The following is a 19821-nucleotide window of genomic DNA, read 5'->3' on the forward strand; positions in this document are numbered from 1 at the left end:
TTGGATGGCTGTAGAGGGAAGGCATCTTTGGGTGAAAACCACATAGTTTGTTACGATTCGTATTCAGCTGTATTTCAGGTAACAATGGCATTATCAAATGTAATTTTGCTAGGGAATCCAAAGTGGGAGTGCAGTAGGTTGTTTTTTTTTTTCTTTTTTTAAAAGCTCTCTAGTGGAAGACCATTATTTGATGCCAGGAGTTGTTTCATTGCCTGATGACTAATCAGCCTGTTGGAGAGTTTTGTTATCAAGAGTTGTGGAAAGTTGGCCCCTGGTAGGAATCTCACAGATAGTTACAGAAGGAAGTAAGGACGACGTTCTCAAGCTTCGCTAGCCAGGAGCAGAACAAAATGGGAGTGAAAGTGACTGTGATGCTGAAGTTTACTTACAACAGATGCAACTTTTCAAATGCTGCCTGAACTATTGAGCAAAAGAGAGTAGCACTGAAAAATCCAGTACTTGCCATTACTGGATGTTTCTGAATGTGATCCCCAGTAATGCAACCATAAGACATAATGGGATTTACAGTTTTACATAATCTCATTGAATGCTACTGTGGTGTAAGAAGTCGTCAAATGGCAGTAGATAGGTCTTTGTGTTTGCACTTAGACCATCTCTCTGCTTGCAGGCATTGTTCAGATGCTACCAGTAATCCCTGTTTCACACTCACAAAACAGAAAGTGCTGAAGTAAATTGATATCTGCTGCTTCCTTTAGCTGACAATGGAGAATCATGTTCCAAAACTGAGAGTTAGCTGTTCAAGGGAGAATTTCGGGATCAGGATGGTGATGATCAGAGAGATGAGGTCCATGTTCTGTTTGCCTGTTGTTTCTTCAGTAGCTAGCTGTCACGAGGCAATGGGTACAAGGAAGAGTGCTGCCTGGTCAATTGGAAAGTGGTAATCTTTAATTGCCACCATTCTTTAGCTGCCCAGTTCAGGGGAAAATGACAGTCAGCTGTGCAATTTGGGTGGTGCCATTTGTAAGATTCTCAGTCGATATTCTTCTGGGTAATGGAAACACATTAGGTAATGGACTTGGCTTACATAAGTTTCTGCAGCTGTTTTGGCATCATTGACAGGATGATCTGTCAGTGTAGTGCTCCTTTGTGTAGTTCTTTATCAATAGTGATAACAATAATTTGTTCATTGTTGGTGGATTTTTGCCATTATCTGCAGTCTCTCAGTTGATCTGGCAGGTTTCATGATGTCTTCAGTATCACCTGCATTGCTGGTGCCATGTAGACAGGCCAGTGTGTGGTTAATTCAAGATTAAGCCTGGGAAGATTTGTGGAGTCACTTTGAATCATAGAATGATTTGGGTTGGAAGGAACTTTCAAAGGTCTTCTAGTCCAACCCCCCTGCAATGAGCAGGAACATCTTCAACTAGATCACATTGCTCAGAGTCCCGTCCAACCCAACCTTGAATATTTCCATTCTGGGCAACTCGTTCTAGTGTTTCACCACTCTCATCATAGAAAATATCTTCCTTATATCTAGTCTAAATCTACCCTCTTTCAGTTTAAAACCATTACCCCTTGTCCTATTGCAACATGCCCTGCTAAAAAGTCTGTCCTCATCTTTCTTGTAAGCCTCCTTTAAGTATTGAAAGGCTGCTAGAAGGTCTCCCTGGAGCCTTCTCTTCTGCAGACTGAACAACCCCAACTCTCTCAGCCTGTCTTCATAGGAGAGGTGCTCCAGCCCTTGGATCATCTTCGTGGCCCTCCTCTGGACCTGCTCCAACAGTTCCATGTCCTTCTTGTGTTGGAGGCCCCAGAGCTGAACGCGGTACTGCAGGTGGGGTCTCACTGGAGCAGAGCAGAGGAGGAGAATCACTTCCCTCAACCTGCTGGCCACACTTCTTTTGATGCAGCCCAGGATATGGTTGGCTTTCTGGGCTGCGAGCGCATGTTGTCAGCTCATGTCCAGCTTTTCATCCACCAGTACCTCCAAGTCCTTCTTTGCAGGGCTGCTCTCAATGCCTTCGTTCCCCAGTGTGTATTGATACCAGGAATTGCCACAACCCATGTGCAGGACCTTGCACTTAAGTATTGCTGTCACCAGGGATATTTTGGAGGCCTTCTCTACTCGCTTCCTTGACTTGTAAAACCATTTATGATGGTCAACCTGAATCCCACCTGGGGTCTCTACAGATAGTGTCACCAGTACTCTCATGGATGTGGGTAGTGGTTTTGGCTGTCTGAAAGGGAGGTAAAGGCTTGTATTACCAAAGGTGAATCTGCATCCCACGTTCTCCCTGGAGTCACATTTGCATGCTGTCCTGTGTGTTTGCAGGAGTAAATAAGAGCAGATATTGCAAGGGTAGTGAAGGCCTATGTTGAAGCGAGTGCAGCTACCGGTACCAGCTGCGCTTCATTCACTTGCCCTGAGAACTGGAAAGGCCAAATCATGAAGGGTGCTTGGGCTTACAGCTGCACTGTAATCCCTCACAGCTCCTTGCAGTAACTTAGCATTGCACAGATATGGAAGGTGAACAGTAAAACATTTTTTCTCTCTCCCCTCTTCTCTTTTCTTGCTTTGGTGCAGCCTCTCTAATCTCAACAGTGGTAGCCCAGACTTCTATGTTTCTGGTGTTATCCAGGCCTGCAGCCTGAGAGTACAAGGATTTCCTGGAAACAGAAAAACAAACCACAAAAATGTCACAAACCCATTCTCAGAAACTACACTCTGACCTGTGGAACCTGAAGTTGGGAACCGTGTCAGCCACCAAGTGAAGTGACTCCAGCAGATGTGTGTCCCGAGACTTTTTCTTTTTGTTATTGTTTCACTAGCTGGTTTTGTTTGCTGCCAGACAACGACAGTTTATCTAGTGGTAGGAAGTACGTTACTTGTAGGATGTTACAGTGAGATGTCTGAGGAGGAAACAGGTGATATGCTTTGCCTGCAGACTGTGTTAGATGTCTCATCAGTCAGCATGCCGGCATCAGGAAGCACCATCCTGCCATCATCACCATCAGCAAACTTCTTTTATGTGATAGGAGTGAGGGCAGAATAACACTCAAGTGCTTCTGGTTTTGGTCATGATTTTTCTATTTAGATGCTTATATATATTTTAAGGCGTTTTTATTATTATTTTTATTTTCTGAAACAGCCTCAATGCCATTCCTCTCACTATATTCAAGCAATAACACTTAGAGTATGGGCTGCCTTTTTTCTCTTTTGGAGTCGCCATGTTCTCTGATGAGGTACATTTCTCAGCCTTTCTCTAAAACCAAGTGGGAAAATATGCTTTGCCTCATGATCTGAAAGCTAACAAAATTGTCTATTTTAGTTCTGACCAGCTGAGAATGAATTATCATGAATGCAAGAGACTCCCTTTAAGTACGTGATGTTTTTAAAATATGCAAACTTTAAAATACACACCAAGTCCAAAACCTCAATTTTCACCAGGAAGTGAACAAGCAGGCGATGCAGATTGCGGATCGTACATATTCATGTACTTCTTCATCGAAATACTTTGTAGCACAGGTTTCTGCCAAGGTAGTTCTAGGAATCAGGCAGAGACTTTATTAAAATCTTAACGTCGGAAAGTTTTAACGGTGTTTGCCCCTGTAGGATCTGTTGTCATAACCTAATGGCAAAGTGACAAAAACATGAATAATAGTAGGAAAGCCTGAGTCTTAAAAGGTTTGAGGCTTTGGATTAAACATGGGTAGTATGAATGTGTATGGGAGAAAGCAGTTATGTTCACAGTTGTTAAACCGTATAAAATAGATGAGATAATTATAAACTCTACACAAAGGTGTACTCCTTTGGAGAAGAATACAGACAGCCATGACATCTTCTCCAACCCACTACCATCAGCCAGATTGCAACGTTGTTCCTTTGTAATAAATATAACTGGCAGGTACTGTCAAGAGACAAAAAACGTAGGCCAAAATTTTGTTAAAAAAAAAAAAGAACCTAGAGCTCAATTGCATAATAGTTAAGGGAAGCTGTTGGCTATCAGGAATTCAGGAGAACAGGTCACCCTTGTAAAATCTTGGGCAGTCTAGTCTGCAGTTTGACAGAAATATTGATTCAAGAACAGGTGCAGATTATTCTTCATCTCATGAGATGGTGATCCTGAACCCTGATGACATACAAAAGGTCAATTTGGTAGTTTTACAGATGAGCAGCACTACCCAACTTATTTGGCCATTGCTGGTAGAGCTTTGGCAGAATGACCATTTTTTTCTCATTCTGACTGGGAACATGCATACATTAGTAAATATGCTTCAGGCAGCAAAATTAGAAAGCAGAAAAGAACATGAAATTGGATCTAAACGCCTACGCTGCAGTGTTAGAAAGCAAATAACCATAATATTCTTAAAATAGCTAATGAAATTTCAAGTGAAAGAAGCCTTTACAGATGGTAAGAAGATAAAAGCATTACTGACACTTTGTATCAGATGGGGTTTAGTAAGCAATGCTAAACTGTGCTACAGCTGTAACAGAACATTCCTAGGAGGTGGTAAGAAATTGCTTAGCAAACAGGGGTGTTACCACAAGTGGTGTTGGGGTGTAGTGATCATGTGTCGGGTTTGTGTGTGGGGGTTTTGGTAGGAGGGGAGGGGCTACAAGGGTGGCTCCTGTGAGAAGATGCTAGGAGCTTCCCCGGCTCCAAGTTGGACCCTCCTCTCGCCACGGCTGAGCCCATCAGTGCCTCTGTGATGAACATATTTAATAAGGGGGGAAAAAAAACAGCCAAAAAAAACTTGCTGTGGAACCTGCAGTGGAGAGAGAGGAGTGGGATGTGACAGAAGCAACTCTGCAGACACCACGGTCAGTGAAGATGGAGCGGGAGGAGGTGTGCCGGAGCGAAGATTCCCCTGCAGCCCGTGGTGAGGGAGCAGGCGGCCCCCCTGCAGCCCATGGGGGTTAACGGTGTAGCAGTCCCTACTGGAGCAGGTGGCTGTGCCCAAAGAAACCGTGACTCTGGGGGAAGCCTGTGCTGGAGCCGTCTGTTCCTGAAGGACTGCAGCCCCTGGGAAGGACCCACGCTGGAGCAGTTCATGAAGAGCTGCAGTGGGAGGGACTCGTGTAGAAGTAGTTTGGTGAGCACTGTCTCCCATGGGAGGGACCCCACACTGGAGCAGGGGAAGAGTGTGAGGAAGAAGGAGCATCAGAAACAACATGGGATGAACTGACTGCAACCCCCATTCTCTGTCCCCCTGTGCTGCTGAGAGGGAGGAGGTAGAGAAACTGAGAGCCAAGTTGAGCCTGGGAAGAAGGGAGAGGTGGAGGAAGGTGTTTTTAAGATTTGTTTTTATTTCTTATTATCCTACACTGGTTTGTTTGGTAAGAAATTAAATTGATTTTTTCCCCAAGTTGAGTCTGTTTTGCAGCATGACTGTGATTGGTGAGTGATCCCTCCCTGTCCTTGTCTTGACCCGTTATAACCCATTTTGTTATATTTTCTCCTCTCCATCTCACCAGGGGGAAGAAGTGAGCGAGCGGCCGTGTGGTGCTTAGTTGCCGACTGGGCCTAACCCATGACAGCAAAGAGAGATGTTGCTGCAAGTGGTGCTGGGGTATAGTGATGGTGTTAAAAAAATGAACTAAAAACGCAGCCTACTTTGCTAGGCAGAAATAGGCAGTTTGGTATTTTGTACAAAACAGAGGGTGACAGAAAAACAAGGTCTGTAGGTAGTGACCAAGCTAAAGCGGTGCTCCAGGTCTTGGGTTTTGACTCAGTGGGAACACCTGGGTCTTCATAGCCCAGGGCACATCCCAGGAAGGCTGACCTCCCTCACACATTTCTTCCATTAGTATTTTTAGGCTCGATTTCATATTCTCTTTTTGCTTTCGTAATATATTGTCTCTGGTGGGTAGAAATCGTCTCATATACATACTATTAGTTTTCATTATACATACTGAGTAACCTGGGATTGAGGGCAGCAAGTGCTCTGAGCCAGCACTTCTGCACAGGTACACGTCTTCAGCTTGTGCGTAGACAAATTCTAGCACAAATTAACTTGTTGCAGCCTGTGGTATAACTGAGGATTAGAAATGCTGATGTGAATAAGGGTTTTTGTTTGTTTGTTTTGTGGGTGTTGGTTGTTTTGTTTTTTTTTTTTCCTCTCATCGAGATGACTGATTACTTCTAATGAGATAATGACTAAGCGTACTGGTCAGAAGCAATAACAAGGATGAATTTCTGAGGGGAAACGTGTTATATGTAGCATGCAGCACTGTGTAACAGAATGCACATTTAAGAAAGAAAAACTCAATACAGGAATGGCTTCACGTAATATTTTTATGTTCTAATATGGGACAATAATCTGAAAGAAGTGATAGATTTAAAAATATAAAAAAGCCCAAATCTCAAACAAGCTGCTTGGATGAGGAAAGTAAACATGCTCTCCAAGAGCAGCATTTCATTCCCATTAATGAGCTGTCACAGCCGGTTTCACTGCGTTGGGTCATTGGTCTAACACACCAGACAGGCGTTTCATCGTTATATTTTCAGTGTTAGTAATTACATACAGCAGCAGTTGTTCATAAGAGCTGAAATCTCTTAACTGATTAAGTGGGAAAGATTTCCTTGCCTCTTTTTGAGGTTTGTGTTATGACAGGTTGAATAACCAGCCAACTTGCAGCGTAACGACTGACTGTATGTATGCGTCAAAACATGACCATGAAAATGTAGTGCTCCACAGTAGCATTTTAAAAACAATATATTTAACAGCGACACTGATTATAACCTGGAAATAACGTAAAAATCTTGAAATAATATATTAGATTCTCTGTTTATAAATGGAGTCCCTCAAAACATTTAATAATGTTGCTGTTTTCCTGATACTATAGTGATGTGTTTAAATGGATACACAGAGATTTCATCTTCAGCAAAGCAAAACCTGAGATGTTTATCCACATATTTAATTCATGTTCTTGTGTGGTGACATCTTGATAATCAATGAATTAATTTGCCAAAAATTCTATGGAGGTTTTGGGTTTTGAAGTAATACTTGTGGCTTGTTACCTTGTAGTTGTCAGAGAGAGGTGAGGTAGGAGAGTTTGCTGTTTGATTTTGGTTTGAAGTAGCGACTCTTGTGTATCACCTGGGAGATACATGTTAGTATCTGGAATGAAATACGCAAGGAACAACAGTTTTCTTCCATGCTGTTTCTGGCAGCCTTTATTTTTTATGGATAGTTCATGTATTTGTAAGAATAAGTTGCTGGGATTCTTCATCTCAGCTTCCTTTGAAGGTTAGCCTAGGAGACCACAGAATCCTGTGCAGCCTTTGGAAGTGCGTGGTGTTGGGTTTGGAAAGGGGCAATCCTAGTCTACTAGCACGTAATTCTGGAAATATGAGCTCCAGAGCTAAATCGCAAGGAGCACAAGACAATTATCCAGTGTAGTTTTCAAATTATCGTGACTATAAGGTTTTCCCAGCTTTCTTGAGAAACTATCCTACAGTGAAATGGAACTCATTTTCCAGACTGAAAAATGAAAAGAAGTAAGCTGTAGAGCCAATAAAAATCTCAAAATTTGGTTTTGACCAACAGCATTTAGGACTACAGCCTTTTGTAAATTCAGTTTAGTTTGTTGCATGTAATAAAAATGGGGATAACAGGATCTTCTGGCTTCTGTGTATTCTTTTACAGATGCGTTGATGTCTTCAGAGACAGGAATACTTATGTATGTATTTGTTGTGGTACAAATGGTTTTAAAATCTTTACATATAATCATAGAATCATAGAATCGTTAGGGCTGGAAGGGACCTTCAAAGGTCATCTAGTCCAACCCCCCTGCAACGAACAGGGATATCTCCAACTAGATCAGGTTGCTCAGGGCCTCATCCAACCGGGCCTTGAACGTCTCCAGGGATGGAGCATCCACCACCTCTCTGGGCAACCTGTTCCAGTGTTCTACAACTCTCATGGTAAAAAATTTTTTCCTAATATCCAACCTGAATCTACCTCCCTCTATTTTAAAACCATTACCCCTTGTCCTATCACAACTGGCCCTCCTGAACAGCCTCTCCCCATCTTTCTTGTAGGCCCCCTTGAGGTACTGGAAGACCGCTATAAGGTCACCCCGGAGCCTCCTCTTCTCCAGGCTGAACAGCCCCAACTCTTTCAGCCTGTCCTCATAGGAAAGGTGCTCCAGCCCTCTTATCATCTTCGTGGCCCTCCTCTGGACCCTCTCCAACTGGTCCATGTCCTTCTTATGTTGGGGACTCCAGAACTGGACGCAATACTCTAAGTGAGGTCTCACGAGGGCAGAGTAGAGGGGGAGAATCACCTCCCTCGACCTGCTGGCCACGCTCCTCTTGATGCAGCCCAGGACGCGGTTGGCCTTCTGGGCCGCAAGAGCACATTGCCGGCTCATATTGAGCTTCTCGTCCACCAGTACTCCCAAGTCCTTCTCCTCAGGGCTGCTCACGATCCATTCTCCACCCAGTCTGTAATTGTGCCTGGGATTGCCATGACCCAGATGTCGGACCTTGCACTTGGCCTGGTTAAACTTCATGAGGTTGGTACGGGCCCACCTCTCCAGCCTGTCGAGGTCCCTCTGGATGGCATCCCTCCCTTCCAGCGTGTCAACGGCACCACACAGCTTGGTGTCATCGGCGAACTTGCTGAGGGTGCACTCCATGCCACTGTCCACGTCACCGACAAAGATGTTGAAGAGGGCCGGGCCCAACACGGACCCCTGAGGGACGCCACTCGTGACCGGTCTCCACATGGACATCGAGCCGTTGACCACTACTCTCTGAGTGCGGCCATTGAGCCAATTCCTTATCCACCGAGTGGTCCATCCATCAAACCCATGCCTCTCTAGTTTAGAGAGAAGAATGTCGTGCGGGACAGTGTCAAAAGCTTTGCACAAGTCCAGGTAGATGACATCCGTTGGTCGACCCTTGTCCACCGATGTTGTCACCCCATCATAAAAGGCCACCAAGTTGGTCAGGCACGATCCGCCTTTGGTGAAGCCATGTTGGCTGTCACCCACCACCTCCTTGCTCTCCATGTGCCTTAGCATGGTTCCCAGGAGAATCTGCTCCATGACCTTGCCAGGCACAGAGGTGAGGCTGACCGGCCTGTAGTTGCCCGGGTCCTCCTTGTTCCCCTTTTTAAAAATGGGGGTTATGTTCCCTCTCTTCCAGTCATCGGGGACCTCGCCAGACCGCCACGACTTCTCAAATACAATGGCCAGTGGCTTGGCAACTTCATCCGCCAGTTCCTTCAGGACCCGCGGATGGATCTCATCAGGTCCCATGGACTTGTGCACCTTCAAGTTCCTCAGATGTTCCCGAACCTGCTCTTCAAGTACAGTGGGCGGTGGTTCATCCTTACAGTCCCTGCTAGTTCTTTCCACAGCTTGGGTGGTAAGACAAGAGGCTTTATCAGTGAAGACTGAGGCAAAAAATTCATTGAGTACCTCAGCCTTCTCTATGTCCCGGGTGACCAGAGCACCAGTATCCTTCCGGAGGGGGCCTACGTTCTCCTTGGACTTCCTTTATTAAAAAAATAAAAATCATTTTAGGACATCCCATCTGATGTAGCTGTTTCCTCTCACCAACATCTATTTTTTCTTGCAACAGCCAAATTATTCTCTCTCACTTTTTCTCCCAGTAGCATGTAAATACTACCACTGTAGCATCGTTTCCTCCTCTTCTTGGGCTTCTTAGTCTCTGTCTGCGGGACTCCCTGAAGCATGCGTTTACTTCACGTCTCACTGCCTGCCTTCTGCCTGTGTGTATGAATGCGTGTGTATCTGTGTGTTCTGCCTCGTTGGGTACGTAGCAGCCATGACTCCTTAGGGAGCACGCTCTTCCTAAGAGCATGTACTTGCAATGCCTTCCAGCCATGCACCCTTCTTTGGATGGAGCCAGATCCCTCTGCATGCAGATCCTACCCTTGGAGGAGGTTTTACTCCCAAGGAAAATGAGTGATTTGGGGTGGCCTTCAGATTCTCCTGAGATGTTAAGGTTTGTTTATTGGGAAATTTGGCGGCAGTGTTGCTGTCTCACCATTCAGGTTCTTTGGCTGAGTATTACAGCGTGCACCTGTGAGGCCATGATTTACTCTTTCTTCTTGTGTGATGGCCCAGTGTATGTGCTGTTCTTGAATTTTGCTTTTAATAAAAAAATCATCTTTTGAAATGGACTTATTTGGTGAGGGGAAATAATAAAATATATCTTATGTGTTTAATCATTAAAATGTTGCTGTTAAATTTCCAGAAATTGAAACACACTTATTTAGAAAGCTCTGCACCCTTATTTAGAAAGCTAACTACTGCATTGCAAGGGCTGTTTGTTTGTCTTCCGAATAATACTTGCGTATTCCCTGGGCTCGTCCCCTCTCCTCATTCCTCACAGTCGTCATGGTCTTTCACAGGGAAAAGACAAAAACCATTCTCCATAGACCTGACAACTCCCTCCTTTGTCAAAGTAATTTCTTCGAACTGTCAGTGAATGTACCAACCAAAGTGTGATAACTAGAAGGAAGAATTGCTCTTTGGAGTAAAGCAAACTGTTTCTGAAGTTATTCCAACTGTAACAAATTTCTTAAAGAATACGGAGATCTATATTGTACAGTTTTACATAATTTATGTCATCTCATATAACTTTAACAGCTTGATTTTTATCATCTTCCTAAATCTCTATTCTAGTACTATCAAACATTTAGAGATTCTAAGCAAGAAAAGACCATGTACCTTGACCTTGGGTATGATACCGGCTGTAAATACAATCAGCTGTTAATTTTCCCCTGGTAAATTATCTGTTTTGTATAGTCTATGCCATTGTGGTTGTGGATGACCTGTGCCACTGCTACCTGTGCTGCACACACACAGCTGAACTGCTTTTAGAGCCAGCCCCAGTGCTGCCCTACAGCTGCGCCTGAGTTGCCCCATGATGTGCCTGCAGAACTCGGCATACAGAGGTATTTGGGCTGGAGTTAGTTTTGGGAAGAGTGTTTTGTTAGCTTAGGCTCAGCACCAGCTGTGTTGAGCCTACAGCAGTGTTGGAAGAGGCAGGCATGCCCGTGCTGAGACTGGCTGTGGATAACTCCCATGGGTGAGAGCCCATGAGGTGGTAGCAGTAGTGGTGCTTGTCCTACCTTCCTTGAGATTTTGTGAGGTCTTATTATTGTGAAGGTACATTAACATGATTGTGTTATCTTATGTCTGTCTCAACCTAGGAGTGCTCTGAAATAATCATTCTACCTGGAATAATCCTGAACTAAAGTGACAGTTTCCTGTGATGGAGGAAAACTAGAGGGGCTCCAAATTCTTACTGTTATTGTTATCCATGGTGTCATAATATAGCATTGTACTGGGTAATGGGGAGTTAACTGTATTTCATCCATTTGAGACATTAAAAACATAAGTCTGACTAAAGCATGTATTTTAGAGGCATTCATTTGGATTTGATTTTTCTCTTGTTCTGATTAGTTAATTCTAATTAATAATCTGTTTATGAAAGAAGACAAGCAAATGTTAATTTGCATAATGTAGGAATGTGATTACAATAGGCATGGTTCCACGTATTTCTGAAAGTTGCTGGACCTCTGTCTGAGAAATACCTGAGCTTGGAACTGGAATGGTGGAACCTGTAGTGCCCGTGATGCTCATCAGTTGAAACTTGGCCTGGGAGTTTGAGATATGTGAGGAGAATATGCATAAACCAGGAATAAATCTTCTGAAATCACTAGAGTTAAACTGTACCAAATAAGGTGGTGTTGAAAGCAGGTTCTCAGTCACATGTTGAAATTTGGGCTATGTTTAACCTATTGACCTCAGTGAGATCCCTAAGTGTTTTAACACTGCTTTGCCCTCAATAGGGTAGAAAAAAATGTATGATTTGGCTATGACTTTTGTTTCATAATCTCACTTGGGGTATTTGCATCTGCCATGCAAGGATGACACTCTACGGTGGAGATATTTCTGTTTGTGCCTACCCTTTAAGATGTGTTAGCAGTGTTCCTGCTCTGTAAACAGAGCTGTTTTTTTTGGGCTATGGACTTCCAAATTTCAGGGCTTTAGACATGTAATTTTATTGTTTGTTTGTTTATTTTTTTAAATGAGTTTAGCCCTTTGGCCTCTGAAGAAATTACAGTGACTAATTGAAAGTGGGACTTGTGGAAAGTGTTCTAATTTTTACTAATACTGAAGATAATCACTAATCTCCCACCAGCCCTCGTCACTCAGAGCAGGCGTTTTGGCTTTGTGTATTTGGCTCTGAAAGAGCATTGCTTTGAGTTGCCATAAATGTGTCCTGAGCAGTCTCCCAATGGCCTCTGTCCGCTGGAGTGGCTGCAGGGAGCCGGGTGTGCTCACCCTGCCTTGGGCACACGTGAGGTCCCATGCACCCTGCAGCACGGCCAAGGGTTGTGTGTTTGCCTTGATTTGCAGACCTGCAGAAGGCACAGCTTACACATCTGGTTGTCAGAGACTGCTTGAGCACGTCCTTAGCAGCCCTGGATAGGCAGAACCTCTTGTTAAATCCCAGGCTGACTGTACTTGACTTCTTAGGAAGGCTGCATGTCTACTGCCTGCAAAGTGTTTAGCTTCTTATTCCAGGTGACATTAATGGCACAAGAATCTCTGACAGTTTCTGAAGCAAACTTGACTTTGAGCACTTAAATTGGGAGTCTGCAAAAAGAGACAGCTCAAGCTATCAGAGCAAGTTAACAGTGTAGAGGATGCCCAGCTAGGGATCCTTTCTTAGTGTTACCTTCTCAGTCTTGGTGCTCTGCTAACAACTCCATAGACCCCATTTCCTCCTTTACTTATAAAAAATTATGCTGCTTTTAAGATCTGTTTCGCAGGGCTGTTGTGTTGACTGCTTAATGCTCATAGAAAGTTGTATGAGTGGTAAAATACAGTGGGGAAAAAAGCAATGGTTAGACAGTTGTTGAGCGGTGGAAATATTTCTAGTGTGTGCCTCGTAGTTTGACATTGTTTTTACAGCTTATGTTCTAGGTGAATAGGCACATTAAACCATTTCAGCCTCTTTTGATCATTTATCAATTATTTCTGTTTATTTACTTGATCTGTATTGCCAAAATACTCTAAAAACTGTACTTTTGTACAATCATCTGAGCAACAATTTGTAAACCTGAATTTCAGTTACCAGCAGGTAACATCTTAGTGGAATTATCTCTTACGTAGTGCTCACACATGTAGGCTGCCTGGGTTTCTCATGGTAGGGAGCAGTCCTCGGGCAGCCCACGGAGCCCAACAGCCAGCTGCTGAGAAAGTCCTCAGAAGGACTGAGAAGCCACTTGTAAATGTGGCTGGGAGGAGAGGGGCGAGCAGGGGTGTTGGGGAGCGGCTGCAGCAGCAGGGTGGGAAGCACAATACCTGAGCACTGCTTCTTGTGCCTGCACATAGCTCAGGGTGGGAACCCATAGATGTAAGAGCAGTATCTCTGTGGCTTGTGAGCAGGATTTCAAAGCTGTCCTCGTAGATAAACCTGGATACTGAGACTGTCTCTTGGCGTGATACTCTCTGGGTGCCGCTTTCACTTGAGCCTTGTGAAGCAGGACAGTCACCTCAGTCCAAACCTACGAGTCAGCCTAGGCCAGAAGTCAGGAAGTATGATGGCTGAAAAAAGATATCCAGGGAAGATGATAAGCACAGGCAGAGCAAGTAGTGCTTCTTCCCTGGAAATAGCTCTGCTGTTTCTGATGCTCTGTGGCTCCAGGAGGAGCATTTCATATCCCTCATTGAATATTTCTGCCATCAATTTGTCCATTTGTTTCTGAGCCAAGAATTTCACCTCTCAACATGTTTGAAAGATAATTTAATATTTTTTTTACGGCTCCAGCAAAATGCTTCTTAGGCTTTCTTCTGCCCACCTTACTATGCTTATCTTGCCAGCAACCTGGTTGACCACGTATCCGCTTTGTAGTGAAAATACCAGCTAAAATTTTGTAGGGCTGATGATTCCCTGAGACCTTCTTGTAAGCTAACGCTTCCATCTTTCAGGGCAATGAAAGTATATTGTGATTTGCTCCAAGAGAAATAGAGAGTAGTTCACCCACAAAGAACTGAGAGTGCTGCTTCAAATCTCCCAGTAACACATTTGGATGACCTTCACAGAATCCCAGTTTGGGGAGGAAGGCTTTGCCTGGTTGCAGCTCAAACACTGATTATTTGCATGAGCTCGAAAATAGTTGCTTATGAAGGTTCTGACATTCTTGATATTTTCTTTTTCCTAACAGTAAATAATTTGTAAAATTTACTGTAAAATAAATCAAGCTTCCTGCAGGCAAATGAAAGAGTGAATTTAGAAGTACGTAGCAGGAAGTAGCTGGAAAAGGACTTGCCTCCTTGGCAGTCCCAGTAACTTGTTTCAAAGAGAAGTAGTCTCCAAATTAGGTTAGTTTTGTGATAAATGTTATTTTTTTAATGTCATACAGAACTGACAGCCAAAGCCAAATACCCTCCCTGAGTTTGGGGAAAGCTTTTGAATTATGCTTTCTTGTTAGAAATATGTCATAGTCCAAATACTTTTGTTTTATATGAGCACATCTGCTGAGAACTGTTGCTAATTGACACACTGAAAGTAACAGCTCAGGCAGCCGATGGTGACAGTCATAACTAGTGCCCTGAAATGAATTTAGCCTATAATCCTAGTGACAAAATGAACAGTTTTCAGGAATGAAACAGCCCCCTGTATTGCAAAACAGTAGTTGCATAAAATATGATGTCTGCTCTAATAAAAAAATGTGTTTAAATTTCTTGTCTTTTATTAAGAAAAAATTGTTGGAAGGAATTAGAATTCATGTTTAAAAATAACTCTGTTGGTTATGTTACTCTCTTGTTTATTTATATATATGCTTGGGGTTTGTGGCAGCTTATTCACCAGAGGTTTCCTTGCTCATGCCTAGCACTCTGAACCACTGTAGTCGGGTTTCCCAGTGTATTTCTTGCCACTCAGACCTGTCACTACTCTTATGTGCTTGCACAAACCCTCTGCAACTGCAGTTCAGAACTTGTAGCTTTGCTCTGTTTTTTTCTCCCCAAAGGAATAAAAAGTCAGTTTGTATCTCAGGCTGTTACTGCCTCTCCTGTTTTTTCAGCATTTTTTTTCTCTTTATCTTAAATGTTCAATAAATGATGCATAACTGCCATGGAAAATTAAGTGGGATAAACAAAAAAAGTTCAATATTTTTCATTTTTCAATTCCATGTAAACATTAAGAGCAATTTTTAAGGTTGAATATTAATAAGCACTGTAAGGGCATACATTTTTAATGTAGCTGCTGCCCACGTTTGAAATTAGGTCATTCAGATTTTCTTCTCACTGTTTATTCCAGCAGTTAACATATCACATGAAAGTAGAGTTCAAGACCAGTGTTTTGTCCTAATTAGAGGCAGACTGAAGGTTGTATTTGGAAGGCAAAACATAGATAAGGAAATACCTTTTTATTTTATCTCTAGTAGCTCTTGAAGAAGCTGGTAAGCCTGGAAATGAAACAGAGGCAAAACGGTGTGCTTTAAGATGGTTTTGCGATCTCTCCCAGTTGGAAACAAGACAGGAATCTGATTCCAAGTGTTTGCAGCATGCAGTTGGAGATGAGCCAAGATGGCATTACAAAACAGTCGTTTGCACTGTAAAACTGGGGGTTTGGGCGGGGATTGGCATTGTTCTTGACTTACCCAAAGAGTTTTAAAGGTTAGTCAAAGCAAAAGTTGAGCTTTCAGATGGGATTGCAAATTAGTCTTTTTTTTCTCTATAGGAGAAATTTGTGTCAGATTTCTAATAGGTATATTTTGCAAAAGTGAAATTTTTTTTTTACATCTATTTTAATCTGTGCTTGAGTCATTATTTGCAGGATGCCAATTTCTGTGTTCTCAATAAATAATGGAAATACAGATCTAAAGGTTTCACAGTCATAAGTAACAGTAACTCTTAAGAAGCTGAAAATGATCTCGAAAACTTACTGGTTACTATCTACCATGTCTCCTGCAAAGCCCCTTAAAAGTTTAAGCATGTATGAAGTTAACATGGGTTTCTATAAAGATACAAAAATAATAGTTAACAGATTTTTGTAGTTGTTGCACCTTGAATGAAGTGTAACATTGTTATGTTGAAAGTGTGCTAGACTATCACAAAAAGAATCTAATTGAAATGTCATGTTTTCTTTCAGCTCCAGTGATAAACCGATTCACCAGGCGGGCATCAGGTAAGTTGGATAAAGATGCATGTTTCATCGGTCTACATGATAGTTGAAACATATTGCTGATGGTGATTGTCATGTAAAACATCATACGACATTAGTCAGATTTCTTTAAAGACGAATGACTTAGGTTAACCTCAAATTTGTTATCTGGTTTACTGAAAAATGTAGCCAGAGTTTCAGGTCATGGAACTTGCATGAAGCCACCTTGTTGCTCTGGAGTTTATGAAAAACTTAAGCTTATCTTTTTCCATTAAGGAAAGTAACTGTAGTCCTAACAGAACTGAACTTTGAAAAAAAGAACTGAATGTAATCTGATGCAGGGAAGTCTTGTTTACTTCATAGACAGCCTGAAACAGCAATTTGGTGATCATCTATGCATGAGAAAACGTACAACTGTGCTAGAAATCTCCCTGTGTTTTTCAAAACTGAGCTGGTTTGTGTCCATGGCGTGTTCTGCTGTGCAGAGCTGGCAGATCGGGTCCTAGAAGCAGCACGGCCATGGTGGTGGTGTGTCGTGCTAGGAGTGTGCCTGCCCAGCTGGGTGATGATTTGTGGATTCCACAAGTTAACTTGGTTTGTGCTGGCTCAGAGGACTATTTGCCTTATTCCTTTACATGTAACAGGTCCTTCCAAATTACTTATCACTAAAAATGAATATTCCTGGCCTCTCCTCATTGTTCTGCCATATCATAGCCTTTAGGCTTTGTTTCTGAGGCACAGAACCTAACTCTTAATTGTTTGAAATACTATGACTCTGAAAGTGGGGTGTAAAAGCCACCACTAAATGTAATGAGACTCATAACTGACTCATAAAAGTCAGCAGAGCAGGAGACGTGAGCTGTTCCTAGTCATCTCAGTATGCTAAGTTTAAAATCTAACTATAAAATGCTTTCTGATTTCAAATGCAGATCATTTTCAGTAAATGTAATAAAGTTTCTATTCCATAATGCAGTAAGTCTATCTAGACTTCTAATTTTGCTAGTTACAACCTCAGTCAGATACTTCCTTGTCAATATAAAAATATTAGTGGAGATTCTCAGGATTACTAAGGAGCTGTATAGAAAAATGGAGGTTTAGATTTGCAGGATTGGTGCATAGCATATTTAGCACAAAGTAAGAAAGGGTAAAGAATTCCAAATATTCTCATATTTTAAGTATCGATAATACTTCATGGGGTACTGTGGCATGAAATAAGAGGAATAATTCATTAACTAGCCCTCAGGAACAGTGAGCAGGGCTTTATGCAAATTGTGTGTTTTCAGAAAAGTTTTACTGTGACTGATTGATAGCTGACTTTAATGAATGCAGTCCTTGTAACAGATGTGTGATAAGCTTTTTGCATTTCAGTAAGAGAGTTTGATTGTTTGAAAAGCTAATACTTGCTCAGGAAAAAAAAAACCTGTTACTTTTAATGTTCCTTTAAAAGGAAACTAAAAACATGTTAGAAGCCTGAAAGTTTTGCACAATTATTGGGGCAATAATTTCTATGGGCAGTTAATATTTACTGGGTTTTGGTCTTGTTATGGAGAGATAAAATAGAGTTATCTTATTCAGAATAGCAAATCAAGTTGTATGGTAAATATGCTTCAAGCTAGAACAGGGTAATACTGCAGCCTACTGTAGGTAGTATTTTATGAAGTTTCTGGCAGCTTTAATAGTCAAAAATAATTATTTTTCAAACAAGAAAGCCCATGAAAGGTGATAGTTCTTACTTTTCTTCTTAAACACTAGATGACTACTGGAGAGGTACAGTACATTTTAGAAACTTGATTGATAAAATATAAAATTAAAAATATGAAACAGACTATGCTGGTAATACAAATATTTTACAGGGATGTTTGCAGTCCTAACCATATTTTTAGATACTTTTTTTTTTTTAATTGAACAATTGTTTGGCTACATTAAGGTAGTCAAGATACCTTGCAAGTGGAAAAGCCAGATAGTAGCTGTTTTTTTATGCTTGGTAGCTTAATAGTATTCTGTAATTGAAGTTGATTCTTATGTTTAGGAAATGAAAGGCTGACCAAATGAAACATAGGGGTTTTCTCAAACATAGATTTCTTTTAATTTTAGGCTATTTAGCTAAGAACTATATTAAAATTTGAAATGTGCAAGATTGTTGCTTCTTAAGTGGTTTTGAAGATTTTCTTCTGATAAATATTACTCCAAGTTAATGACAAGTATTCGGAGAGTAAGCCGTAGCACGGGATTTCATGTTGCACCTCATCTAGTGATACTGCAGACTGATTCCAAAGGAGTTATTTTAGGCTCCCTGCCTTTGTCATGCCTCTGCCTGTAGGTTGTCTCCACTTCCCTTGCATAAACTTAGGATTTATGCTGCCTGAGGGTGCATTGATTTAAAGAAAATAGAACTACAGGAGGTTTTGGTGTGTTGATTTTTCATTGAGTCCCCAACTGACCTGTGCTGTGGCTTCCAAATAACTACATCTGAAAGAGGGGTAGGAGTGACTGTCTTTAGCCAGTGGTGGGATGGAGAAAGAGATTAACTGCTGACAGCAATTGAGGCAAAACATCCAATAATGTCCACTGCAAAGGCTCCTAGACTGTTCTGCTAAAAGCCGCTTTTTGAGCTCTTGCAATCATAAGCAGGGAGAAGCCAGGAGATGACACGTATTTCTTCACAAAGAATTCTCTACAGTGGATGTCTTGATTTCAATGTTTCTGTTATTCTTTGGATAATGCCTAGTGTTTTACTTGGTGGCATAAGATACAGTTATTTTTCCTAACTGAGCTAGAAATTAAGCAGCTAGGGTTTAATTGCTGAAGCACCTGCTGAAAACAATATAGTGAGGCATTTATTATTTAACAGCTGTTCCTGTTAACACGCTGTGAATGTATTAATGTACTGTTATTGGTATGTAGAGGATAATGGCATAAGTAAGTAAGGATCAATTAACTGTTCTTTAATTTCAATTCTTAAAATTTATCAAGCTACCTAGTTTAGCCTCTATTCTGTGTGTTTATGCATATGTGTATGTATGCAATGTGTGCTCTATACATAAAATCACATATACCATAGTGCTGATGATGTAGCTACTTACAGGTTAGTTAAGAATGCACTCTTGTTCTAGGCTGTGCACAAAGAGTAATAGATATCACAGTGATAAACAGAGGAGTTTAGCAAGGAGATTAAAAATAACATTCTAGCTTGATAGAGCTAGAATGAACAATGAGGCAGCTGCAAGTATTTAGTCCTTTTGCTTTTAAAATCTGGTGAGACTGAGATGAAGAGAAAGGAGAAAAACTGTTGAGGTGATCAAGAGACTTGGATGGGAAGAACGGGGGGTATGGAGGTAGAAGCAGCATCAAGTGGAAGAGAAAGCTGTGAGTATGTTCATGAGGTGGAAAATGAGTGGAAATTCCTGAACAAGCAGGTAGCCAAGAGGTGCAGTTTTCGAATATAGACACATAGTTTCTTGCTACGGATGAGATTATTTTTCATCCTTCTGAGTATGAGATACCTACGATTGGAAAGCTAATGTGGTTTTGTATGTTAGCAGAAGCATTGGGTTCCTGCTTTTCAGCATCTTGAAGGACAGATAAACAAGTACATTATATCATTAAATACTGGCAGGAGTTTAGAATAATGCAAGAAAATCAGCATGAGTTTGCTACAGAATGAAATTAAATCTATGCTTGATAGATACCATTTACA

General features: G+C 41.7%; 1 protein-coding gene across 5 annotated transcripts in view; it reads left to right on the forward strand.

The window, feature by feature from the left end:
- The window catches only part of PRKAR2B (protein kinase cAMP-dependent type II regulatory subunit beta), a 93252-nt gene that overhangs the window by 16740 nt on the left and 56691 nt on the right, over positions 1-19821 (forward strand). For 2 of the 5 annotated variants that reach the window (XM_086610002.1, XM_086610005.1), the window contains exon 2: positions 16113-16148. In XM_086610002.1, the coding sequence (XP_086466128.1) occupies positions 16113-16148 (36 nt within the window). Of the gene's footprint in view, positions 1-934; positions 959-3877; positions 3889-13528; positions 13561-13925; positions 13947-16112; positions 16149-19821 lie in introns of all 5 variants that reach the window. The other 3 variants (XM_086610006.1, XM_086610004.1, XM_086610003.1) reach the window with 3 other exon arrangements.

This window comes from Tauraco erythrolophus, chromosome 4 (genome assembly GCF_009769465.1).
Source record: "Tauraco erythrolophus isolate bTauEry1 chromosome 4, bTauEry1.pri, whole genome shotgun sequence".
In the NCBI taxonomy this organism is placed as follows: domain Eukaryota; kingdom Metazoa; phylum Chordata; class Aves; order Musophagiformes; family Musophagidae; genus Tauraco; species Tauraco erythrolophus.